Genomic DNA, 23603 nt, shown 5'->3' on the forward strand with positions numbered 1-23603 from the left:
CCCGGGCGCTGACGTCACCGCTCGCGGACCCCGGAAGTGGACCCAGCAGGGGGCGGGTGGAGCCGCGCGCGGCGCTAGGCCCGGAGCGGCCGCGCGCCCCCCGTGACGGCGCCGCGCGCGCTCCGTTCCGCCGGCGACGGCGGCAGCGCCAGCGCCAGGTACGTGCGGCGGTGCGGCCCGGCTCGGCCCGGGCAGCGCCGCCGGCGAGGGGCGCGGGGGACCGGCGGCCGCGGGCCCTTGGGCAGCAGGGTGGCGACCGGCCCCGCGCCGCCCGTGGCGGGCGAGTCGGGGTGGCGGCGCCCAGGCGCCTCTCGCAGCCCTGCACCGGGATGAAGACTGCGCGCCTCCCGTGTGCTTGGCGTCAGGCCCGTAGCGGCGGCGAGAGCGGACGGGGCGGCGGCAGCGGCTGCCTGTGGCAGGGTCCCCAAGCTGTCCGCGCTACCCACTTGGACTGCCGGAACGGGTGTAGAAGTGCATTTGTGCCCGTGTCACGACGGCTGCGGGGAAATGGCCACGGTGTCACTGCCCGGGACTGGCCCCGGGCTGTGCCGGGCGCTGCGTTGTGCCTGCTGCCGCTCCACGTGTTGGCACCTTCTCAACTGCTTCCTGATACCACGGCTGTCACATGAACCAGAAACAGGGAATAGCAGTTATAATTTTCAATTTTCTACATAAAATCGAAGAGTTTTGTTTTTCGTAATGTATCTTTGCAGTCATTGCTGCAAGTCTTGGTGCTGCCAGCTGCTTTTACAAAACGAGGCTTGCCAGTTTTTCCGCTGCCTAGTACAAGCTTCCTGTGCAGTCGTAAATGACAAAAAACAATTTGAGCGTGATTTTTCTGACTTTATGATATAACTGGGCTTGAGTGATAGTTTTCATTCTAAGTATTGCTCTTCTAATTAGGTAGGATTGAAGACTTTTTTTTAGACTTAAGTTTCTTGTAGTTGTTCTGGCAGCTTAGAAAGGGGCATGAAATATTTTCCATTTCTGAGTTACTCAAATGTAGGGCACTATTTTTCCAGTTTAAATTGTTACTTTTACTTTGTTTTGGTTTGACAGGGAGAAAACTCAAATGTAATTCTAAAACAGAGATTGGGCATCTATGGTCCCTTTCCAAAACCCACTCTCTTTTCTCTTTGGGGAGCTGTTGCCTTCATTTTTCTTTCGAAGATAAATGCTGAAACTTTTGAGAGAGAACAAACTGTTTTCCTTCCAGATGCCTAACTTTTAACTGCGGTGTTGCGTGAGCCAGGCTGCTCAGAGCCATGTAAAGAGTCTTCATAAAGTGTGTCTTCCACTTCACGGTTTTTTTGCATGATGTTTTTGGCTAAAGTATGAAGTTTGAATGAACAGGTAACAGACCTTGTTCAGGACATGCCATTATTAATAAAAGAAGTGTTTATAAAAGCAACAGCAATTAAAAGCTAACTGGATACCTTTGGTTTTAACGAGCACTGATTTGGTGACACTGAAGAGCGAGTTGTTAACATTTGCCTTCAAAGGAGAAGAAATACCAATAATTCAGCAGAAAGATGGTGTACTTTTAGTAACCCTTAGTACTTTCTTGGGATCTTTAAGGAAGCAGGGGGGTGAAAGAGGGTGGCATCTTCTGTTAGGAATGGCAGAGCAGTCTTACAATAGCATATTGGTTAAAGAAGGCCCACAGGTTGTTAAAATTAGGTATTTTGTAACTGTGTAGTAAAAAGTGGAAAAGCTCTTGTGTAGGGGAAACTATAATTTTAACAACTGAAGATAGCGGCTTGGAGTGTGTCAGAGTACAGTCAATGTGAAAATGAAATAAAATGAAACTGAAATAAAGAGGATGTCTTTATATGCTTCTCTGGGTTTGGAATTGACAAAATATGCTTTTCTGAGTGTTTCAGATATTACTTCACTTTCTTTAAAAAGCAAAAATTAAAGACTATTTGCTGACAAGAGTATTGGTCTTCACAGGGTAGCTCCAGGTAGAAGCCCCGGGTGATGGCTGTTGCTGAAGTCGCTGCCAGTACTTACTGCCTTCCTGTCAGATGGAGGTCTGATGTGTCTGCCACCGCTGGTGTTAGCCTAGGCACTCCCCAGCCCACCTCTGTCAGAACATGGTGGGTTAAGACAAATGTAATATTTATTGTGTTTGAGCTGACCTGACTCTTTTTGTCTGTAGTAGGTTAGCAGATGTGTGTAGGTGTAGGAATAAGATGAAAACTTCCAGCAGGCCAACAGTACTGAGCAGCTGGAGGCAGACAAGGGCATCGTCATTTCAGATGAACAGCACACGCTCAGACTGCTCTCTGCCTTAGTGAAATACCTTTAGTTATTGGAGTTTTCTCACCAGTGCCTGGATTTTGTCTGTCTTCTTGAGATTGCCTTTTCAGTGATTGTAGCCAATTATGACTATATTTAAATCAGCAAGTTGACTTGAGCGTGGTCTTTACTGAATTGTCTTTTATGTACTAGTTAGCAAATGTTTAGGAGAGCTTCTCCTTATAATTACTCAGTGGGGATTTATCTTTTAGAATCTCTTCTTTCAAGTTCACAACCTTATTTTTTTTTTCCCTTGAAGACTCAGCACTGACTCTGGAGGTTTTGCCCATTCCAGGCTCTATAGAAAAAGTCCTGAATACAGCTCTATTGCTGGTACTTTGAATCTGACCCACTGTTCCTTTGGGTGAACAATGTGCTGTCGTGACTGAGGAGTTTTTTAGATTTACAATAGATTAGTGGAATCCTTTGAAGTAAAGCATACATACAAAGAATGAATAGATACCTTTTAAATTTTTTTCCATAAGCTTACTGAAACAAACTGGTTAACAATGGGCATGAAAACATCCTCCTGTGAAATTTAATACTGCACTATGAATTTGTTTGGTGCTTTAGAAGGACTTTTTTTTTCTCTTTTTAAGTGTTGTTGTACGTATATCTACTTAGCCTGTAGATGAGTTTCACAGATTTGTACTAAGTGGAATTCCCAGAGCATAATTTAATGGGTTTAAATTTGTTATTTTTCATGGTTATTTTTCAGCATTTTATGTGCTGTGTGGATTTTGAGAACTTAATATTTAACTACTCACAGCGTTCCTTACACTGTTCTTGTAACGTGACTGAGTTTTATTGGAAGGTAAAAAGATAATGTTTGCCTTTATATCATCTTTGCTTTCTGCTCAGCTCATCATCAGTTACTTATTAGTACATTGGTTTTGGTAATGATTTTTGATTTATGGCTGACTGTTTCTATGAATTAGGCTGGGACCAAAAGTTGTTTATCTCCAACTACAGACCTATTCTGTTAAAAAAAAGTGCCCAGGGTGCAGTTTCACAGCCTGTTCACATTAGATCCCTGTTGCTGGAATGGGCAGCACACCTCTCTGCTTCCTGCCCCATCTCTCCAAGCTGTGTGGTGAGCTAGGTAAAGAAGCTGATCTAGCTGATACAGAGCTAGATAAGAAATGCTTCTCTGTCATTGCTTTAGCTTGCTTACTGTTATGAATGCCATCATCATAAATAGTAGTGGTAGGACGCAGGGCAGCAGCTTTAAACTGGAAGAAAGCAAGTTTAGATTAGATACTGGGAAGAAATTTTTTACAGCAAGGATGCTGTAAAGACAACATCTTGTGACATGAGAGTGGTTGTCCAGAGAGGCTGTGGGTACCTCATCCTGGGATGTGGAAGGCCAGGCAGATGTTTTGGACAAACTGGTGCTATGAAAGGTGCTGCTGCCCATGGCAGATCATTGGACTAGATAAGCTAGAAGGTCTCACAAAATTCAAATGTTACTATGACTCTATAAGAAATGGCTGGAGTGGAGAGTCTAGAAGTAAGAGAAGGTCTAAAAGTGTATCATACAGACTTCAGCAGATCATGGATCTGCATCCTGAGTCACCTTGTACTTTAATTTTCTGTGGTGAAGGCTTCTCAACCATTTTTCTGAGCAATCTGTTCCATGAGTTGATTAGTAATGATACTGCTGGTGTGGCTGGTGGCCTACTCGGTGGTGTAGTCAAATCTTCACTGCTTTTATTCCTGTTACACTCTTCCTGAAGAGTATTGACCTTCAACTGGATGGAGCCTCTATGGTACTACAGTTTGTATTCTGTTGAGTGTGTATTCTGTTGTGTGAGTTTTCCAAAGAGGGAAGATGAACCGTGTAAGACTTTATCAGGCTAACTTTAGATGTTTCTGCTACTGTGGTTTCTGTATTATTCCAGGTTCTGTTGGCTAGCAGAAATTAAGGAGATCAGTCTGTGCTAAGCTTGCTATATTGACATTTGGCTATTATAGGTATGGATTTTTAATACATAGGTGAAATAAGCATTGTCTTAGCAAAAACACTATTAGCCGAATCAATATATTTGGTGTGGTGGTTAATTTAAGAAACTCTTCTGTCAGCGAACTATTTTGTTGTTGTATAACCCCATTTGACTACTAAGTATCATACAGCTGGTTGGTCACTCCCTTCCCCTTCTGCCCCAGTGAATGGGGAGTGAATCAAGAAAAAAATGTAAAATCTTGTGCATTGAGATAAAAACAGCATAATAATTGAAAGAAAATTAAACATAATACTACTAATTATAATAATTGTAATGAGGAGGAGAGAAAGAGGAAAATGAAATTCAAGATAGACAATGTGCAGTGCAGTTGCTTACCACCTGCTGACTTATACCTAGCCCATCCCGGAAGAACCCCCATTCTGGGTAGCTTCCCCAGTTTATATACTGGACATGATGTTCTGTGGTGTGGAGCGTCACTTTGGCAAGTTCATGACACCTGCCCTCGCCATGCTCTCTGTCAGCTTTTTGTGCAGATACTCATTAGCAGAGCATGAGACACAGAAAAGTCCGGGACTTGGGGTAAGTACTACTTAGCAATAGCCAAACCATCCACCAACATTATTCTCATCCTGAATGCAAAATACAGCTACACTAATGCACCTGAAACCAGGACACTCAGGAAGGCAAATGAAGGAATTTTCTTGCATGTCTAGAAAGAGAGATGATGATTAAAATAAGTATTAGCTGTACACATTGTCAATGGTAATGCAACTTAGTGAGTTCCAGTGTTGACTGGAAGCAGGTCCTTACCTGAAGCACTTGGTTATGTTAGTGCTTATGTTTGTTGACACCTGAGTATTTAAAGTCAGGTCCATCATACTATATTTTTCCAGTTTCTGCTTTTTTTTAGTGTTAGTAATGATCAGTTGGCAATAAGGAATTTTACTATAGATTTCAAGCCAAAGTTTAGGCTAATTTTTTTTTTTTTTGAGAGGGACATGGTGAAAATGTTTCTGATTGTATTGAAAATATTCTTAATCACTCTTATGTACCCCTGAGCAACTCTCCAAGATGTAGGCAAAAAGTATGAAATTTAATAGGAAGATAGCTTTGGAAATGGTGTACTATTTCCCAAGATCACTAGTCTTGATTTGTCTGAATTACAAGCTCTATAGAGTTTCCATTTTCCATTTGCAGTATATCTTTTAAGGTACTTGATTTGAATTCTCTGGGCATTTCAGCAACAATATACATATTCCGTTGACCCATTGAGCTTTCTTCTGTATCAGCATTATGCAGTGTCTGTAGTGGAAGCTCCTGGTGGGACCTGGCAAAAAATGTGTTCTCTTGTTTTCTGTCATCCTTGTCTGTGGTATATTTTCTTTTAGGAATAGGCATAGTGGACTTCTCATTGTTCTGTTTTAGGTGTATGAAGAGAGATGGTTTACTGTACTTTGGGGCTGTTTTATGCTTCTGAGTCTTAGTTATTGGAATAATAACTGCTTGTTTGAGAATATGGACAAAGTAATTCGGATTGATCATGTTGTCAGAGTGACAAGTACTCTCCAGTTTGTCTACAATACTGTGTTGAAGACCAAACCTAACAAATAATAATGCAGTGCTTGTAGTTTCTTTTGAAGTTCTGCAAGCCAGGCTTTACAAAGCCTTGAAATGCACATTTGAGTGCCTGTCATGTTTTAGCATACAATACATGCAAGTCTCTAATCCTTGTTTAACTTAAGAATATGGCAAACTATGCTCTTGCTTTGCATCCTTCTTTCTTTTTTTAGGAACAAATCTTGAAAACGTCTTGCTTTTTTTCCCTAAAATATGGGCATCTCATTCCTCTTGCAGAACATGTGTGTTACAAACCCACCTCAAGAAGGAGAATGTTAAGTGGGCTAGATTTGAATAAATACAGGCACCAAAGTCAAAAGGAAAACTGTATTTCAAAGAAGAAATAGGTTAGCAGGAAGCCTTGGCAGTGAAAGAGCCATCATATGAAAGCATAATTAAAATTTGGTGAAATGAGAGATGATTTTGGTGAGAGATGAATAGGTGTGCTCATGCACACAGTCTATGTCTTGAATAATGATCATTGTACTGAAAGATTATCTCTCCACTGAAGCATACGATTCAGCATTGTGAAATAAAATCTGAAAAGAGAATTTTTTTATCTGTGTGTTCATACCTCCCATGCTGCAGGAATGTGCTAACATACCCTACCTGTCAAGCCTAAGAGGAAGATCTCAGAACAAGCACAGCCATCAAAATCAAAGCTTGCATTTGATACATGCTAATTGATAAGTCAGAAATTGGTGGAGGTTTCCTTATACTTAATTTTAAATGTCTGCATTTTAGAGTAGCAGAATTTGAATTTTGGAAGCATAAACTATTTCCTACCACAGTAATCACTTCTTGAGACCTTCTTTTGGTCTCTCTGTATTTCTTTCTTGACCATGTTGGCAAATCAGGCTAAAAAGTTTTCAGGCAGCAGCTGTATCCCTGTTCTGTCACTTCAGTTGTACCAGGTAATGAACTAAATCTGAAAACTGATAAATTAAATGTATATTCTTAAAAAAAAAAAAAGGAGGAGGGGGAGGAAGAAGAAAGAAAGAAAAGTAGTTTTAACTCAGGTCAAGTTCCTGTTTTAGTTTAACTCAAATACGATTCCCTGAACTGGTTCTCTGCATTACTACTAACAGTTCTGTCAGCTAAGGGGATAGGGTAGCATGGGTAGGGGGTGGGACTGCTAAAGTCACTTTGCAAAGATGTGTTTGTGAATATGTCTTTTGATTCTAAGACCTGGGGGCAGGAAGGATCTTTGTTCTGTATTTGCTCTCTGTGAAACAGTGGGGTACTTGTTATCTGCCTGGATGAAGTTGAACATAGCATTCCCTTGGCTTGGATTTAACATTTCTCAGTATAAGAAATTGTCCTCAATTTTTAGAAACTTTGAGCATGTTCTGATAATAGCAGCATGAAGGCTCCAGGATATTTCACTCTGTGTTATGTCCACTGTGATAATGAAACTTTTATTTCCATCAAGAAGTAATACGTGCTTAACCACCTTGCTGTGTGAGATTTCGTGTCTGTAGCAAACCCCAGCTAGTACCCTGACTTGTACTTTCTTTATTAAGACGTGATTTTTTATTGTCAGTGACTCAGAAACAGGCGGTGACATTTTTGGCACACGGTACCATTTGTTCTCTGTTGTTGCTCTTTCTAAATAGATGATATCTCTTGAATTGTAGCATTACATTCATGTGAATCATCCTATCAACTTCACTAACATAAAATAGGTTGCATGTGCATTCTTGGAGGAGAGCTCGAAGTTCTTGTTCATTATCTTTCCAACATAATTCTCTTGGCAATTAAAAGATTTTTAAAATTTTTTGTCTTTTCATTCCTTTTTCTGTTAGTTCTGTTATCCTTGTCTTTCTTTCTGTAAGTATTTAAGTAGTCAAAAAAATTAGAGTAGCTCCCTGAGGAATAATTGGGAGAGGACTACACCAAAAAACCCAGAAGCTTGAATTTTTGCATATTTAAGGTAGTTGGTTGAAGGAATAATGAAGCAATAGAAATATACTGAGATGCAAAGACCAAGGATGTCAGCCTATACCTGCATTTTCTTCAGATGAAAGATAAAAATTGTTTCAGACACAGAATTTTTCAAAGCTACTAGTGGGTTCATTTTGAATAGCTCTGATTTTGCCTTCTCAGTAATGTCCAGAGGCAATGTTTTTAAGAACATTGTTTAAAAAATTCCATAGTCATGGTCTTTAGAGATTGCTACTAACAGGGATATAAGAGAGCTTTATTTCTGTGGGAATATTAAACGATAACTTTCTAAAAAAGGAGCATGATGTGGATAATGTAGTATTTTTTCTTTGTTGGTTTTTCTAAATTGCATTTGTCTTTCACAGTATAGGACAGGAGATATTTTAATGTTTCATTTTATGGGAAATGGTGGTAGATATACCTCTTCCCAAAAATATACCGTGAGGGTAGTCAAACATGGGAGTGGCCCCAGAGAAGTTGTGGAATCACTGTTGTTGCACATCTTCAAAACTTTACAAGTGCCTAAGCAGCACACCTAAGGTAACACCTTTCAGCTGACCTCCAAAGGTATATATAGATCTATACAAGGTATACCTTAACATATACTTGGTTCTGTGTTGCTGTGCGTTGGTGTTTTGGATTAGAAAGTAGATACTTGGTACAGTCTACTTTTGTGTCAGGTATCAACCTCAGTATCAGTGTGTAAGAATCTCCAGCGATTCTACCTGTGTAAGACCTGCTGTGCTGTCCTTGTTGTTTGGGCATGCCTGTCAGCACCACAGAACAACTGACTGTGCTTGTTCTGCCACAGTGCGGAGGATGTCCACTCTCAGTGGACAACAGGGAGTGTGGTCTGAGGAAAGCTCTCAATTGACTTTGTCATTTCCTTAGTCATTCTGTAATGGCAGGATGAGTGAAACGAGGAGACTGGAGCAGTGTGGACAAAGGGAGCTTGGGAACAAGGAGTTGAGTTGGCAGTGTCTCTGTGAAAGCCGTTGGAATGAAAAGACAAAATGAAAACTTGGGGAGGGAAAGGAGTGGCACCAGAAGCTCTCAAGATAGAATATGAGGCCAAATAAGACAGTGAGTTTGTGAGAGAAATAGGATGATTGAAAGGCACTTAAGTGTAGGAGAGGGGGAATTGGGGTTGGGCGAAACATGAAGGTTATACTTAAAACTCAAGAAGGTTAGATAAAATACTGAGTGGCACCTTATTAAGTGCCTGTCTTCACTCAATGCATTGACAAAGGCAGAAGTGCAGTGGAAAAAAGCCAGATACTATTATGCCTTCTGTATTGGGTTTGGGTGACAAGGTTTTAGTAGCTGGGATCTGCAGATGTGGCTTTTGTGAGAAGCTGCAAAAGCTTCCCACATGTCCAGTAGATCCAGTACCAGCCAACTCCAAGATGAACCTGCTGCTGGTCAAGGCTGTACCCCTGCAACCCATCGAGGTTCTGAGGGACAGGATGGTGCCTAAAGGAGCTTGCCAAGACTGTATTGGACAGAAAGTTAGACATAAATGACACTACCTTAGAGAATTAGTTGAGAATAGAGATCACTTCTTTCGTCTTTATGTTTTTCTTATTATTTTTTGTATGAGACTAGACTTTTGTTGCACAGATGCTGAACTTTTTTTGTGCTAGGCCATCTTAATTTTGGTATATCCAGGTAACTGTAGACTTAGCATTGTTTTGGTAGTGTGTCTTTGGGTAAGGAGGGCACAAATTTTGGCATTTTCAAGCAGATTGACTCAGAATCAGGAAGGAATTCCTGAGAACACAAAACTAAGACCTCTAAGACCATGAGCTCTTAATTCTTGTTCAACCAAACTCTGCTTGTAATGATTCTCATATCCCTTGTGCGGTCACTGCTGCTGTGGATGGAAACTAACTTGTAAATGTACACGCGCAGACACACACACACTTTCATACCCACTTTCTGTATATTGTTTTGATGTGCACTTTTGCACAGAAGGATAGAGTTGTCAACTTTGGCAAGGACCTCTGGAAATTGTCCAGTTCCAGTGCTCAGAGAAAGATTAGCTAGAGCAGATTACTTGTGGCAGTATTTAATAAGTATCTCCAAGGAAAGAGATTCTATAATCTGTTTTTATTATCCACTCTAATCAGTGGAGCAAAGTGAGCTCTCTGTGGATTATGTATAGAATCCTGAAGGTTTGAATAGTCCCCAAAACAAGATTAGAACTAAATGAGGTTAAATATTGATACTAAAATTTGATATATTTTATTTCATAGTAAAAGAGGCAAATAGAAAAAGAGGTGGGGGGTGAGAGGATGGGAGGAGTGACAGAGACAGTTAAGTAGCAACATATCACCCCTCTGTGGATCTTGATGTCATCTCATTGATTATCTGGCCTTCTAGGTGGTGAGGGTCGTCCACTGACAAAGAATAGAATCCAATTGGATTAATAAAGCAGGGCCAGGTTTGGAATGCCCGGGTACCTCCCCTGAGGAGGCAAGATTGACACTGTCCATTGCAGTGAATCAGTTGTATGATCTTGCATCATGTGCAAGTGCTCTGGTGCAGAGTCTGGGGAACCGTTCAGGGAGTCTTTAATGGACCATGACACCCCGTCAGCGGCCCCTGACATGAATGTCCCATAGATGTGGCTTTTCTGGCTGAACCAGTGTGAGTAATGGAGGATGGGTGTTTGTTGCCTCTGACCAGAGACATTTCACCATGCACTGGAAACCTCCTTCTCCCCTCTGGTGGAGTGGGGGGCGTCTGTACAAACCTGGTCTCAGTAGATAAGACAGCTGCTGGGCTTTGTCCTCCTGTGGTATTCTTCTCCCCCAGCTCAGACCTAAAATAATTTTTATCTTAACTTACTAGGACCTCAGCCCAGGGGGCCCATTCAGGATGCAGTGGTCTTTGGTGTGGCTTTGTTGATGCAGCTTCACTACACAGTTTTAATGTTCATAAAAATATTTAAGCCATAAACGATAATATTTCGGTCTCTGGCACCTATCTGGGTGTCTGTTCCAGTGTTTGAGCCCCATTAGGGGAAGGAAGTTTTTACTGATGCTTAAATGTCCAGTTTGTCCCCATTGTATATTGCCTTCTCCCTGGACAACAGTGTGAAGACTAGCTCAGTGGTCTTTTGTCCCCTCTGGCACTTAACAGATACTGATTATACTACTCCCACTCCACCCTGACTTTTCTCCCTGCTGAGTAGTCGTGTGTCTCTCAGCTGGATACCAAATGCTTCAAGTCCTTAACCATTTTTGCAGCCTTTGCTGGTCTCACTCCAGTATGTCTCTGTGGAGTATCTGGAACAATCACAGTATTCCAAATGTGTTTAGAAGTGCAGAGTAGAGGAAAAAGATCATGTCTCTCCACCTACAGGCAATGGTTTTCTTAAAGCAGGATGTTATTGAAAGGATCTTCACTGCTTTGTTTCTTCATGTCTCATTTTGAACTATTGGGAAACATTATATATAGTCTAGAGAATATTTCCTACTTCTTTCTAAATTTTGGATTTTTCCCTTTTCAGGCTGTATTAGCTTGAAATAATATTATGCTTTGTGAAGTTTCAGAGATAGTAAATGAAAAGGTGTGTTCATTGGAGGGGAGAAATTTACTCCAGCTGATTCTTGCAAGAGTGAGGAATATTCTGAAGCAGAGTAATTTTTACGTATCAGCACAAGTAGGTAGTTGCTTTCTGCTTAGTTTGTACCTTATCCTTGGGTTGGTTAAACATCTGGCTAGTTAAGACATATTTTACCAGAAATACAGAGTTAGTATTTCTGTGCTAGTCCGGGCTTGGTTTTAAAGTGCTTGAGTCTTAAATTCAAATGATACCTATTCTGCTTACATTTTTGGGTTCTGTTAATTTTGATTGTCTCTGAGGACAGTGTTCCATCTCTTCTTCCTTTCCCCATTTTTTAAAAATCTTTGTCAAAATTTTTGATCTACCTTCCAAATTTCAAAAAACTCTACTAAATTTCATGTACATCAAAGGAGCATGTATTTTTTCTAGCATTGCTGATCTTCTATTCACAAGATTTGGGGTTTTGTTGCTGTTTGGTATAGGTCTTTTTTTTTGACAAATGATTTTCCATCTGTTTCCCCCTCTCTTTTATACAGTAGAATTTAGTAGCAAAACGTGGTGAGTCTGAAAGTTTTGGTTTATCTAAGATTTTCCCCCCTTTTTTTCCTTCTTCTCCAGCACAAAGAATTTAGGACAGACCATTTTTGCTTCTTTGATCTATGTCACATTTTTAAGCTGTTGTAACTGAAATGTTTCTTCTGCCTTCATTTTGAAGTAAGTTGAAAAGGTAAAATATTAGAGGGCTACCTACATTATTTTGTGGATGTTTGCAGCATATTTTGCTTGCTGTTCTGTAGTTGATCTAGTACTTTCTTTTGAAGATTAATTTTGTCCTGTGTGTATACCACTAATATGACCATGTAGTGCATAGTACAGTATTCATTTAAGTACAGAAAAGGAGAAATCTTGTTTACACAGTGATACTTTATAAGTAGTGCTATTTTAGCACATATTTTGAAAATTGTCAGTTGTTTGAGAAAACATTTATACTACCTATAACATGCTTTTCAGGAGTCTTGTGCTCAGTGGGGCTGATGCTGCTTTGTATTTTTCCCATTCAGTACACTTTTTAATGTGTCTCTGCTTTTCTTGTATTAAGTTTTGTCTTGGGAATCAATATGATTAGCTGTAGAAGTTGACATAAAGAATCGTAACATAGACAGTCCTTAGTAAACCTGTATGTTATTCATGACTTTTTAGGGTTAAACATTATCTGTCTGATCATAAGGTGACATGGAGGTAAAATCATTTTAATGGATTGTGTGCTCTTGTCATGTAATTAGAGTTTATCTGTAAACACTGTTGTAGCTGTTAAATTTTTCAGCTACCATGCTATTCATATCACTATGTCGTGTTTAACAGCAATCAATGGGGATTTTAAAAATTGAATGGAACAGGGTTAGAATCAAAATTTCATAGAAAGAGACTCTGTTAAGCTCGTTTAGTTTACCAGAAGAAAGAAATAGGACTTGGCTGTGGTAATCACGTAAGGGAAAAATAGAGAGAAAACTTAATACAAAGGTGTAGCAATAATTAGTGACTGAAGCCTGAAGCCAAAGTAATTCAAACTGGAAATAAAGTACAAAGGTCAGTGACTATCCTTTCAGACATCACAGCAACTGACGGACTGTTTAGCTCTTAATAACTTGAATATTGTCATGGATGCCTTTCTGTAAGAACTGCTGCAGTTAAATATAAGTTATGGGTCTTAGGGACTGGTAGCTGAAGAAAATAAAAGGCCTCTGATTAAGAGGACATGGTTGATTTTGAGCGACTGTCTGCCTGAAACTGTGAACCTTCCAGGAAAAAACGATTTTTTTTTGCCAAACTAGGTTGCATCTCCCCATGTCCTCCTCTTGCTTTTATCTGTACTTTTGTGTTTGGCAGCACTTGGCTGATCTCTGTTCAGTCACATTCTGCATTTAAAATTAAAGACGGTGTTTCTCCTTCGTAGAGATTCCTTCACACTAGTAGGAAATGCATTGCTTTCAACAAAATGTACAGAGAATTTTGCAATGTTAGTTTAGAATGGCTAACTTCAGTCAGTGTCTTTTAGTGGTTACTGCTAGGACAGAGGTTTTAGGCTTAAGGCTAAACCAGTCCTGTAGATACATCCGTTTAGCCTCATTGAAGTAATTCATCAAACAAGTAGAATTCAATTTTTTCAAAGACTTTGCTTTATAACATGGCAAGTAAAAGCTATAAGTATGTATTGCATAAAAAAGAGAACTCGTTGCACATTTTTTTCTTTTGGCTTTCAAATCAAAGGTGCAAATGAAATGGCCAAATTAATTGTCCAATTATCTGTATTTGTGGACAATAGTAATCTGTCATGTAGGAATACTAGGCCAGGAGGTTTGCGTAAGATTTAACAAAGATATGTGTAAAGTTATGCAGTGACAATGGTATTCCCAAAAGCAAACTGTCGTATGACTGGCTGGGATGTTTTGCTTAAGAGGAGGTGGGGTGCTACTGGATGGCAGGCTGGACAATGTGCCCTTGTGGCAATGAAGTCAAGCTGATTCTCTGGTATTGGTAAGAAATGTGCCAGGGTGCTTTGTCTGATTTGTCCCCTGATTTCAAGAGAAGTATTGATGAAAACTTGGAGAAGGTCCAGCAGATGGCCACCAGGATGATTTGTATGTTGGAAGGATGTTTAGCTTGTTAGAGAACTCAGCACTTGGAGGAAAGTTTAAGGAAATTGTTTAGCTTGGAAAAGACATCTTCAAGTTCAACTGTTAACCCAGCTCTGCCAAGTCCCGCCAGAAATGATGCACCTAAGTGCCACATCCACACATCTTGTAAATCTCTCTGGGGATGGTGATTCTACCACTACCCCAGGCAGTCAAGCACTGTTCCAGTGCTTGACAGCCCTTTCAGAGAAGAAATTTTTCTAATACATGATGTAAACCTCCTTTTGTGCATCTTGAGGCCATTTTCTCTTGTTATTTGTGAGAAAAGACCAACCCTACATTGTTGTAGAAAGCAAGATCTCCCTGAGCTTTCTTTTCTCCAGACTAAACATGCTCTGCTCCCTCTGGCAGTGCTTGTGCTTTGGACCCTTCAGCAGCTTCACTGCCTTCCTTTGTGCAAGTTTCGGCACCTTCGTGGAGAGACACCTTGGAAAGGTTTCATCATTCATCCAGTACATAGAAGACAGTTGTGAAAGAGAAGCTGTCTCCTGCTCAGAAGGTTGAATAGTGAGAGCTGAAATTTCATCTTAGTATAGGAAAAAGGAAATCTGTTAGAAATAACTAAACACTGGAGTAAGTTTCTGAGAATCATGGTGGAATCTCTCTCACTGGAGATATTTAAGGCTCATCTTGGCAGCACCATAGCTTACTTGGTCTAAGGCCCTGTTAAAACCTAGTGAAATAAGGTCCAAGAGAAGGAGACTAGATAATTTCCCAAGATCTTTTCCAGCCTAGACTACTCTGATGCTGTGGTTACAGCTTTTTGTAGGTCAGGGCTCTGGGCAGAGATAGCAAGGTTGTAGATCAGGCAGTAGCAAACTGTGTAAAGAAGCATGGTTGCAATTACTGACAGACGCTTGATAGAATGTTTTTTTAGATAAATATTGGATTTTCGGTTTTTAAAGCTGAACTAGTAAAGAAAATAAAATTTACTTGCATTTCTTTTTTATTTTTGTTCTTTCTAATGTTTCATGAAAGAAAAGGTGTACTGATGTGGAAAAAAATATTAAAAATGCAAGTTTAATTTAGTCAGAATAAAGTATCAGGTTATTCATATATTGAGCTAAAAGGAATAATGCATTTATATTATTCACATTATATATAATACATGTATATAGTTGTAGTGCAACTTTATTACAATCTAGTGGAAGCAAATCTGAGGACTGCAGGTAGTTTCACAGGGCTATTTGCTTTGCTTGCTAGGTAGTTGAAATTAGGTAGTATTTGGTTCAGCTGGCCATATAACACGTGCTGCCACTCAGACAGGGGGCAGAGGAAAGACAGTTGAGATACTGTATTAGTAAAGCTTGCAGAAATCATAAATGTTGAAGAAGCACGTATTCTACAGGAAGAAAAGCTGTGGAAGGAGCTGTAAGGCAGGTCCCTTGAGGCAGACATTGCCACAAATAAGAGGTATGTACACTCGGGGATTTTGGCTTTTTAGTCTGATTCTGAAATAAGGTAACTTGATGATGAACTGATGTTTTCAGTTGTGTATTATTTAATTCTTCGTAGCGTCCATCCAGAAGCGCATTCCAGAAGATGTTAGAGGAAATAGTTATGTTGTAGATTTAGTTTCTTTTTGTGCACCTTTCAGCACAGAGTCTGAAGCAGAATCAGAAATACCTTGCTGTTTATAAAGATCTGGGCTACAGACCTGGCTTCACTGCATTTCTATCTGATTTGTATGTGTTCTTTTCAGGAGTCTTCAGTTCATGGCAGACAGTCCTTCATAAAGTCATGCTGTTACTGAAGAGCAAAGGAGGAGAGGGGAAAATAGGGATTTTAAAGTACTAGGCACATAGGCATATGTCTAGGGGTTTTTGGCAGCTTTTGATGGTGGTCTAAGCAGAAACCATTTCCCTAGAGTTTTCCAGTTTCTCTTCTGTGGTACTCAGGAAAATTACTTTGGTGTCTCTCGTAAGAGAAGACTCTTTTAATAGTCTTCGAGTTTTTTCTCTGTTCAGAGGCATTTTTCTCTCCTGACTGACTCATGGGGATTGCTTGAGAAAAGATGATGTTAAAAAAAAAATAAAATTCTGTCTTTGTCCTGTAACTGTATGTGTAGAGATGAGGCTATTGAGAGTCAGTCTTCTTCACTCAATTCTTCAAGTCAAAATCCTCTTAAAACCAACAATACAAAGTACAAGCTTCTTAATCTCATCCAAAGCCAGTTTTTTAATAAACTATCACAGGGCAATTTCAGCTATCTTATGAAAAAATGTCCTACCAAGTCCTCATAACTCCTTGTAATACACACTGCATGGAAAACCTTATTCTGTAAACAAGGAGCATTTTACACAATTATTTTCCAAATAGTTTTATTGCCTCAATGTTTTTTTTCCATCCTCATCAGCTGAGATAATAGGCCCATGAAATAATGGAAAGTAAATCACCCGCTAATTATAGCACTATTACATGTTACATGGACTTTTCCTGATGTTTTAATTGCTGGATGTTAGTTCTTCATAAACATTAATTCCTTGGATTTTCCCTCACATCTGCTGTTTGTGAAGGATTTTCTCAGTCCATTTAGAGAAAGGTGATGGTGAAGACATCTTGAAATTAATGTCTTACTCATCAGTGTACATTCATGTCAGGTGCTGAGATTGGGAAGGATAAAGAAGGTTCTTTGAAGTTCTTAGGGCAGGAATCTAGGCTGCATTTCCCGCCTGGAATATGAGAAATATACAAAAAGAGGTTATCTGCAAACATTTTATCTTTCAGGCATAGGGTAAAAGTCACCTGCAAATTCTTTCTTTGAACAGGATTCTCTGGTTAGCATTATCATGCCTTCACTGCATGGTCACTTTTTATGTTCGCAGAGTTAATGGCCTGATTCGTTAGATAACTGTCTATGTACCTCAACAGAAGTAGGGTCCTGTACACCTAATTATTGATAGGTTGCATATTTAAGAAAGTACTGTACTATGGTGTTGTGGATTAGCTACAGTAGGCAGCCAGGTCCTTCCTCTGGCTGTACTCCTTCACTCTCCAAACAATGGATGGGGCAAAGCTTGAAGGGTAAAAGTGAGAAAACTCATGGATTCAGATAGACAGATTCAGATAGATTTATAGGGAAAGTAAAAGCTGTGCATGCCTGCAAAGCAAAGTAAGGTATTGCAAATATTCAGCCATCCTCAGGAAAGCACAGCTTCATCACATGTAATGGTAACTTGGGAAGACAAACACCACACATTCCCTGTTCCTTCTTTTCCAAGTTTTTATTGCTAAGTGTTTCATCATGTGGTTAGTTAGTCTCAACTGTCCTGGCTGTGTCCCCTCCCAGTTTCTTGCGCACCCTGCCTGTATGTTGGCAGGGCAGCACATGGAAGCATGAGAGCCCTTGATGCTGTGTGAACACTGCTCAGCAGTGTTAATGATGCTGTTTTCAGCACAAATCCAAACCCTGCAAGCTACTATGAAGAAAACTTATTCTCTCCTGGAGAAAACCAGTCCAAGTACTCAAAGCTGTTGCTGCTGCAGGTGATCATTTTGAACCTTGTGTTTGGTTGATATACTGTTATATTGTCAACGTTACAGAGGCTATGTTGAGGTTCTGCTGCCTCTTTTTCTGTTATTTTGGCATGGTTTTTTGCTTGTGCTAATATGGATGTGTTTATGAGGATGATTTCCAGCATTTCAAGGAATTTAAACTGAAACCATTGAAATCTCAATGTGTAGTTATGTTGACTCTGATTAGTGTAAATTGTTGAGTTACTGACACATATTGCTAATGCATATGGCTCCTAGTCATCTGTTGTTTGAACTTACAGAGTAAATGAAACTTGAAGGTGGTTGCTGTGCAAGTATATGAAACTTTAGTGCTGACTGCAGTCAGGTAATGTATCCTCAAGTTCTACCACCATTTTGTAGAGTACAAAGATCTACTGAGGTTCAGAGACTTTAGGATCGTTGCCAGTTTCTTTGTATTCTAAGTGGTTACATCTGCCCTTCTAACATTTATTAATCCCCTTCCTGTGCATCTTTCCTCTGCCTTTTGCAGTGGTATGGAGCATGCTCTGAACAACTAGGTAAATTTTCTTGAAATTCTGATAAGTCTTAGTAAGTCTCTGTTAAATGTGTGAGAAAGCCATTTTAACTTCAGCAGAGTGGGACAGGTATGGGTAATTAATGGGAAGAAGCACACACTACTAAGCTGATCCTCTGATTCTAAATTTTTGATCTCCAACATGGGGGTGCTGTAGGTGCTTATTTACATCGTCAGAGCTGAGCACAAGGTGCTGTCTCTGAACCACCTTCTTATACTAGAAGTAGACATTTTCAAAGCCATTTAGTCAAAAGCAGACTTAAATAATAGCCTTTCAGAGCTGAAGCTGGGTAAACCAATAAGCACCTAAAGATACGGTCTTTTAAGTGAGGGAAAGTGAAGTACAACCTTAAATGATTTGTTACTGGTGCCATCTGTAGTGCCCTAAAAAAGGAAAAGATAAAACCTAATTAGACAGAAAATACTGCTAAGATAAATTACTATATTATTTTGCTTTATTGAGCCAATACCAACAAGGGACTTGAGGCAAACTGTCACCTAGCCATCTCTTGGAAGAAAAATTGGGTCTTAATCAGTCATCAGCCACATTATACAAATCTAACCCATACTTGTTCCTAGCTTTCTTGGGATGTCAGTTTACAAAGAGTAAAACACACATTCTATTATACTCTAATAAAAGAGTGTAGTAGAAAGAAGCATTCTGGTAACACCTCCTCATATTGTGTCCAGATAAGCCTGAAGGACTTGTGCTGTTTGAAGATACTTGTGTGTTTTCTTCTTATTTCTGTCATGTTAACACCACAATAATTTATATAGCCTTTATTTGGAATATTTGTGATATTGACTTAGCTTCAGGTATTGTTAATTTAGAGCAAAATCATGTACTGTATTTTTTGTCACACTTCTGTCTGCATTTGCACAATGAAGAATATTTTATGTTGAAGTAAGTGTATGTGTGCCATGTGTATGGATATGATATGGTGTCTAGTTTGATTTTAAAAATACAGCTGTTATCACAGGGCCTGTAGTCCAAACTTCCAATACCACTTTACAGGCAACAACATGGAATATGTGTATGTTCTCTTACATGTGCATTTTAAAAAAATTGATTCATTGACCATTTGTTTCTGAGTCCACCTGTTTCTGTAATTACATAAGCAGAGGTATTATGAAAATGCAGCCTTATTGTCTCATGTGAAACCATGAAACCAGAATATTTCGGTGTCAAATTATTTTAAGTATTGCTGGGGATGAACTTAAAGAGGCACAGAATATGTGTAAGATACTTTGTCTCAGAATTCTTAAGTTTTCATGCATAAGCAAGATACATACAAGTAAATAGACATAATTTTTTTTGCTGTAACTATTTCTTCAGGTGAAAAAAGTAACTTGTGCTTTAGGAAATATGCCTGTTGTATGTAGCTAAGAACAAAAAACCCACAGAGGGGTTTTCAAAAGACTTATCTTAGTAATTGTATGAATAAAGTATTTAAGAATATTAGCACAATAACACATTTAAAGTTAGAATTTATTACAAGAAACTTGATAGTATTCAGGAATTATGTGGTCATTATATGCATGTGAAGATCACTGCAGTTTGAAATTAATTCCTAGAATAAACTACAGTTCCTGCTTTGCCTACATAGAAGCAGTCCAAGAGCTTCATAATTTTCCACTGTTCATTAGTAGTGGATTTGGCACCTCTCTATCAAAGAACAGAAATCCATCTCTCTCAAAATTATTCTCAAGTAATTTCTTCTCTTTGATAATTAAACAAGTATTAGTGAGGGATTCCAGAAAAATCCTGTATTCACAGAAACAATGCATAGCATACTGTGTGCTTGTTCCATCCTCATTATGATATCAAGTCCTCCCTCCAGTGGGTGCTGTAACAGTTTTTCACTTTGTCAAAAGGAACTGTAAATTCTCTCAAAGCTAAATTTGGATTTATTTATTTTGGTGCTTTTAGCTTTGCAGTTGAACTGTTGTCTACTCAGTGGCAGGGTCTTCATCTGTTAAATGAAGAAGAATGGTATCCATGGCAGAGACAAGAATGACAAGGCTACGTGGTCTCTGCATTGATTTATCTGATATGGGGATGGGGTCTTGCTTTCCCAGGTAAATCTGTTGAGATAGATTTTAGTTTCTTCCCTTGGCTAATAAATCTTTGAGGACCTGTATGTATTTTGTTACCTGCATTAACTTATACCAAATTATGTATTTTCAAATGATGTGTAGAGAGAGCCACTCAATTTCGTATGACTAGAGAAATTTTAATCTGGGCTATTACAAAACACTGTCGTTATTTTTTTAGCACTTTGAATCATTTTAACTGAAATTACTTTCTTTTCTATATGCTTAACTAGAATATACTATTACGTAGAATATAGTGAATTTGTGCTGCAAATGTACAAACAATATGGACAAGATTTTGTATTTGGTAGTCTTTTTTCAACGGACTGCTTGGAAGTATCTGAGGAAAATATTTAATACCATCCATATATGGGAATCGACATTTGAGTCACTTTACTATTTACATTGACAATATTATAGGCTAGGAAATGCACAAAAAGTCAATGGTTTTGCTGTTATTTTTGTGATTGCTTTTGTCATGAGTGGTGACTAAAGTGTTAGACAAAAAAATGCACATTTTAAGTGAATCATGTCATAATTTACGAAGTACACAATATAAACAGAGCTTTTCTCGTGGAGTTGTCTTTAAAAGACTCTCATATTGCTGTTTTCCATCAACTTTGTCTGAACAGCCTTTACAAAGGAAGGTGTCAAAATCTGCCATAGTTCCAACTTGTGAAATGGAATTACTGGACTTTCTAGACCCCCAAGTTTAAAAAACCAAATCACAACAATCCCTCAAACCCACTCCTTAGTTAAAAATTAATGGCCCCTTAAATTGCTGCATTACTCGTTTAATATACAAGAAGATGTTTCATATGTTTTCACTATGTGGAATAGAAAAGTAGCCTTTATTATGCTAAGTTTACTTTTTTTCTGCTGTCTATAAAATAAACTGCTGTTCTGGGGTTCTTTCTTGTGAGTCTAAGTGTTAGGGAGCCAGTAGTAGTTAGTGAATCCTATTACTGTTTTGACAAATAACAGTAGATACAGAGTTCATGCAAGCTCATCAATGATAAAGTACATGAGGGAGAAGAATAAAACAAGTTGGTTATGACTGATAGATAAAACAGAGAACCAAAAAACGATTAAGGGAATAAGAATTCAATGCACTAAAGTCTTTTTATTGACAAGGAAGAAGTAATTGTGATCTGGTAGTTCCCTCCCTTGGTGTCTGACTTAAGATGAAAGAGTCTGTGGATTTGAATATCTGGGCTACCTTCTGTGCAGTAGGAGAAATTTGGAAATAGATTTTGTATGTGAAGTCTCGCCTTGAACACACTGAGATTTGTTCTGTAGCTGGACAAATGTAGCTTTATGTTTCAACACATTTATAATACAAATACATTTCAATACCAATAATGTATTGTGGAAATCACAGTGACTTAAAATTGTGTGCTTCATGTATCTTTACTAAAACAAAACTATGTAGAATAATAATGAGAACAAAGTGGAGTTAATTGATGAAGAAAATCCATAAAGATTGTGGGAGTTCTGTTGATTGTATTTTGTTTTTTCTTGTATCTTCTATTTTGGATTTGCAGATGTTGCACTTCTGTAAAAGACTTACTGTTTACTGATGCTGCATTAGAATCACAAAAGTAGTTTTGATTAGGTAGAAGTCCTTTTAGGATTAGGGAGAAGTATTATTCATTCATGTGAACTTGAATCTTAAACCAAACTTTCAGACTTTGGGCTTATAATACTCGGAAGTGGGTTTTTTTTGGTGGTGTAAACAGTAGCAGACAGGAGCTGTTGAAGGAGAAGTCAGTAAATTTATTAATTTCCAACTCTTGTTCTTTTTCAGATCGTCATTTGAATATTAACCTACATTTACCTCAGTATTTTAAAGTTTGTTTATAGTTTGGGTAAATGATGGCTCAGCTCCAGCAAGGAGGTCCAGATGAAAAAGAGAAGACCACTGCATTAAAGGGTATGGATCTTTTTTTGCCTTTTTTTTTTACATATTTGACATTTCGGAAATGATTGTTAAGGAAAGAAAAATAATATGATATAGTTGTGAGTCAGAGCTTGGGAATTACAATACTAGAAGAGACTCTTAGTCCACCTGTGCTAATGCTTATTGTCTAATGGCATGTCCATTTATCAGTATTTTTGTAAGATGGTATAAAACATAAGATTGTATGTGGTAAGGAGTAACAGAATAAAGTATTAATTGCTTTTAAAAATTTTCATAATGTCCTTTTAGAAAGTTGACTGGTGCTTCTGTGTTCTTAGTTTTCAGAAGTTTTTATTTAATTTGTGTGATGATTTTGTTTTATAGTTACACAACCATATTACAGCTTTTAAAAATCTCTTGGACTAGAATGCTAAAAGAGAGGAGGCTTTGAGGACATTGATTTCAATATTGGTTTTATGACGTTTCCTTTGTATTTTTTAAAAAATAAATGTATCTAAATGACTTAAGGGGAAAAAATAAATTACATAAATGGCATGTGATAGTGGCTTTCAGCTTTGGAAGTACATGAAGTCGGTTAGACCTACAAGTAAGCTAACCAAATGCTGATTTAAAATGCATGCATCACACAGTTGTATTCTAAATTGTCTTTCAAAGGAGAAAAAATAACATAGCTTGCCACTCCAGTGTACATCCTGGATTTCTATCAAAGCATTGTTAGAAAGTGGTGTTCCATTTCATGTGATGATAGATGATGTTCCTTCAGTTGCAGTTGCGTTTTTTTGAAGTATTTGATGATAACCTAGGTAGTACTTTCATCAAACTTTGTGCCAATTCTGCCCTGTTAGTATCTTTTGAGGAAGTTATAGTTCAGGTTTGGAAGTAAAACTCCCATTTTATATATGGCATTAATTTGATTATCATTAAGGATTAGTGTCACTGATGTGATTGAGTGATTTTCCATTTAGTTATAGAAGTCTCCTGGAGACACTCAGTTTTCAGCCCTGATCTATTTCAAATTGCTTTGGAAACTCCAAAACCTCAGGTGAGAATGGTAGATCAGATTTGGAAGGAATCACAAAGTTGTAAGACGCTTTAGACAATTGTAATTTGAAAAGTTGCACAAGAAGACAGTGGCCCTGTCCGTGGTTGCAGCTCAGAACAGGTACAGTCCTCCTTAGTGACTGATGAAAGCTGTAAGTGATGACAAGCTGCACATACTGCGAATAAGCATAATATACTTCATCTACTATGGTCCTTGGTACTCAGGAGATGGATATTTTGTTGTATAGTAAGTGACACTTCTGTGTAAATACATCTCCAAATAGATCACAGTAAGAAGGTATGGAAACTCTAGTGTTTCCATCAGGACATCTAGGGATGTGGTGTAACTGGAGTCTTCATTAAGGAGAGAAAGATGTGCTAAAGACTACCTTGATTTTGTCAAAGT

General features: G+C 38.6%; 1 protein-coding gene across 6 annotated transcripts in view; it reads left to right on the forward strand.

Moving 5' to 3' along the window:
* The first annotated feature begins 25 nt into the window (after positions 1 to 25).
* The window catches only part of ARB2A (ARB2 cotranscriptional regulator A), a 267766-nt gene continuing 244188 nt past the window's right edge, over positions 26 to 23603 (forward strand). For 2 of the 6 annotated variants that reach the window (XM_088156755.1, XM_014883550.2), the window contains exons 1-3: positions 26 to 158; positions 1954 to 2099; positions 22043 to 22168. In XM_088156755.1, coding sequence (XP_088012881.1) covers positions 22108 to 22168 — 61 coding nt within the window. In that variant the 5' untranslated portion in view covers positions 26 to 158; positions 1954 to 2099; positions 22043 to 22107. The remainder of the gene's footprint in view (positions 159 to 1953; positions 2100 to 22042; positions 22169 to 23603) is intronic. The other 4 variants (XM_088156756.1, XM_088156757.1, XM_088156754.1 and 1 more) reach the window with 4 other exon arrangements.

This window comes from Sturnus vulgaris, chromosome Z, assembly GCF_052056855.1.
Source record: "Sturnus vulgaris isolate bStuVul1 chromosome Z, bStuVul1.hap1, whole genome shotgun sequence".
In the NCBI taxonomy this organism is placed as follows: Eukaryota; Metazoa; Chordata; class Aves; order Passeriformes; family Sturnidae; genus Sturnus; species Sturnus vulgaris.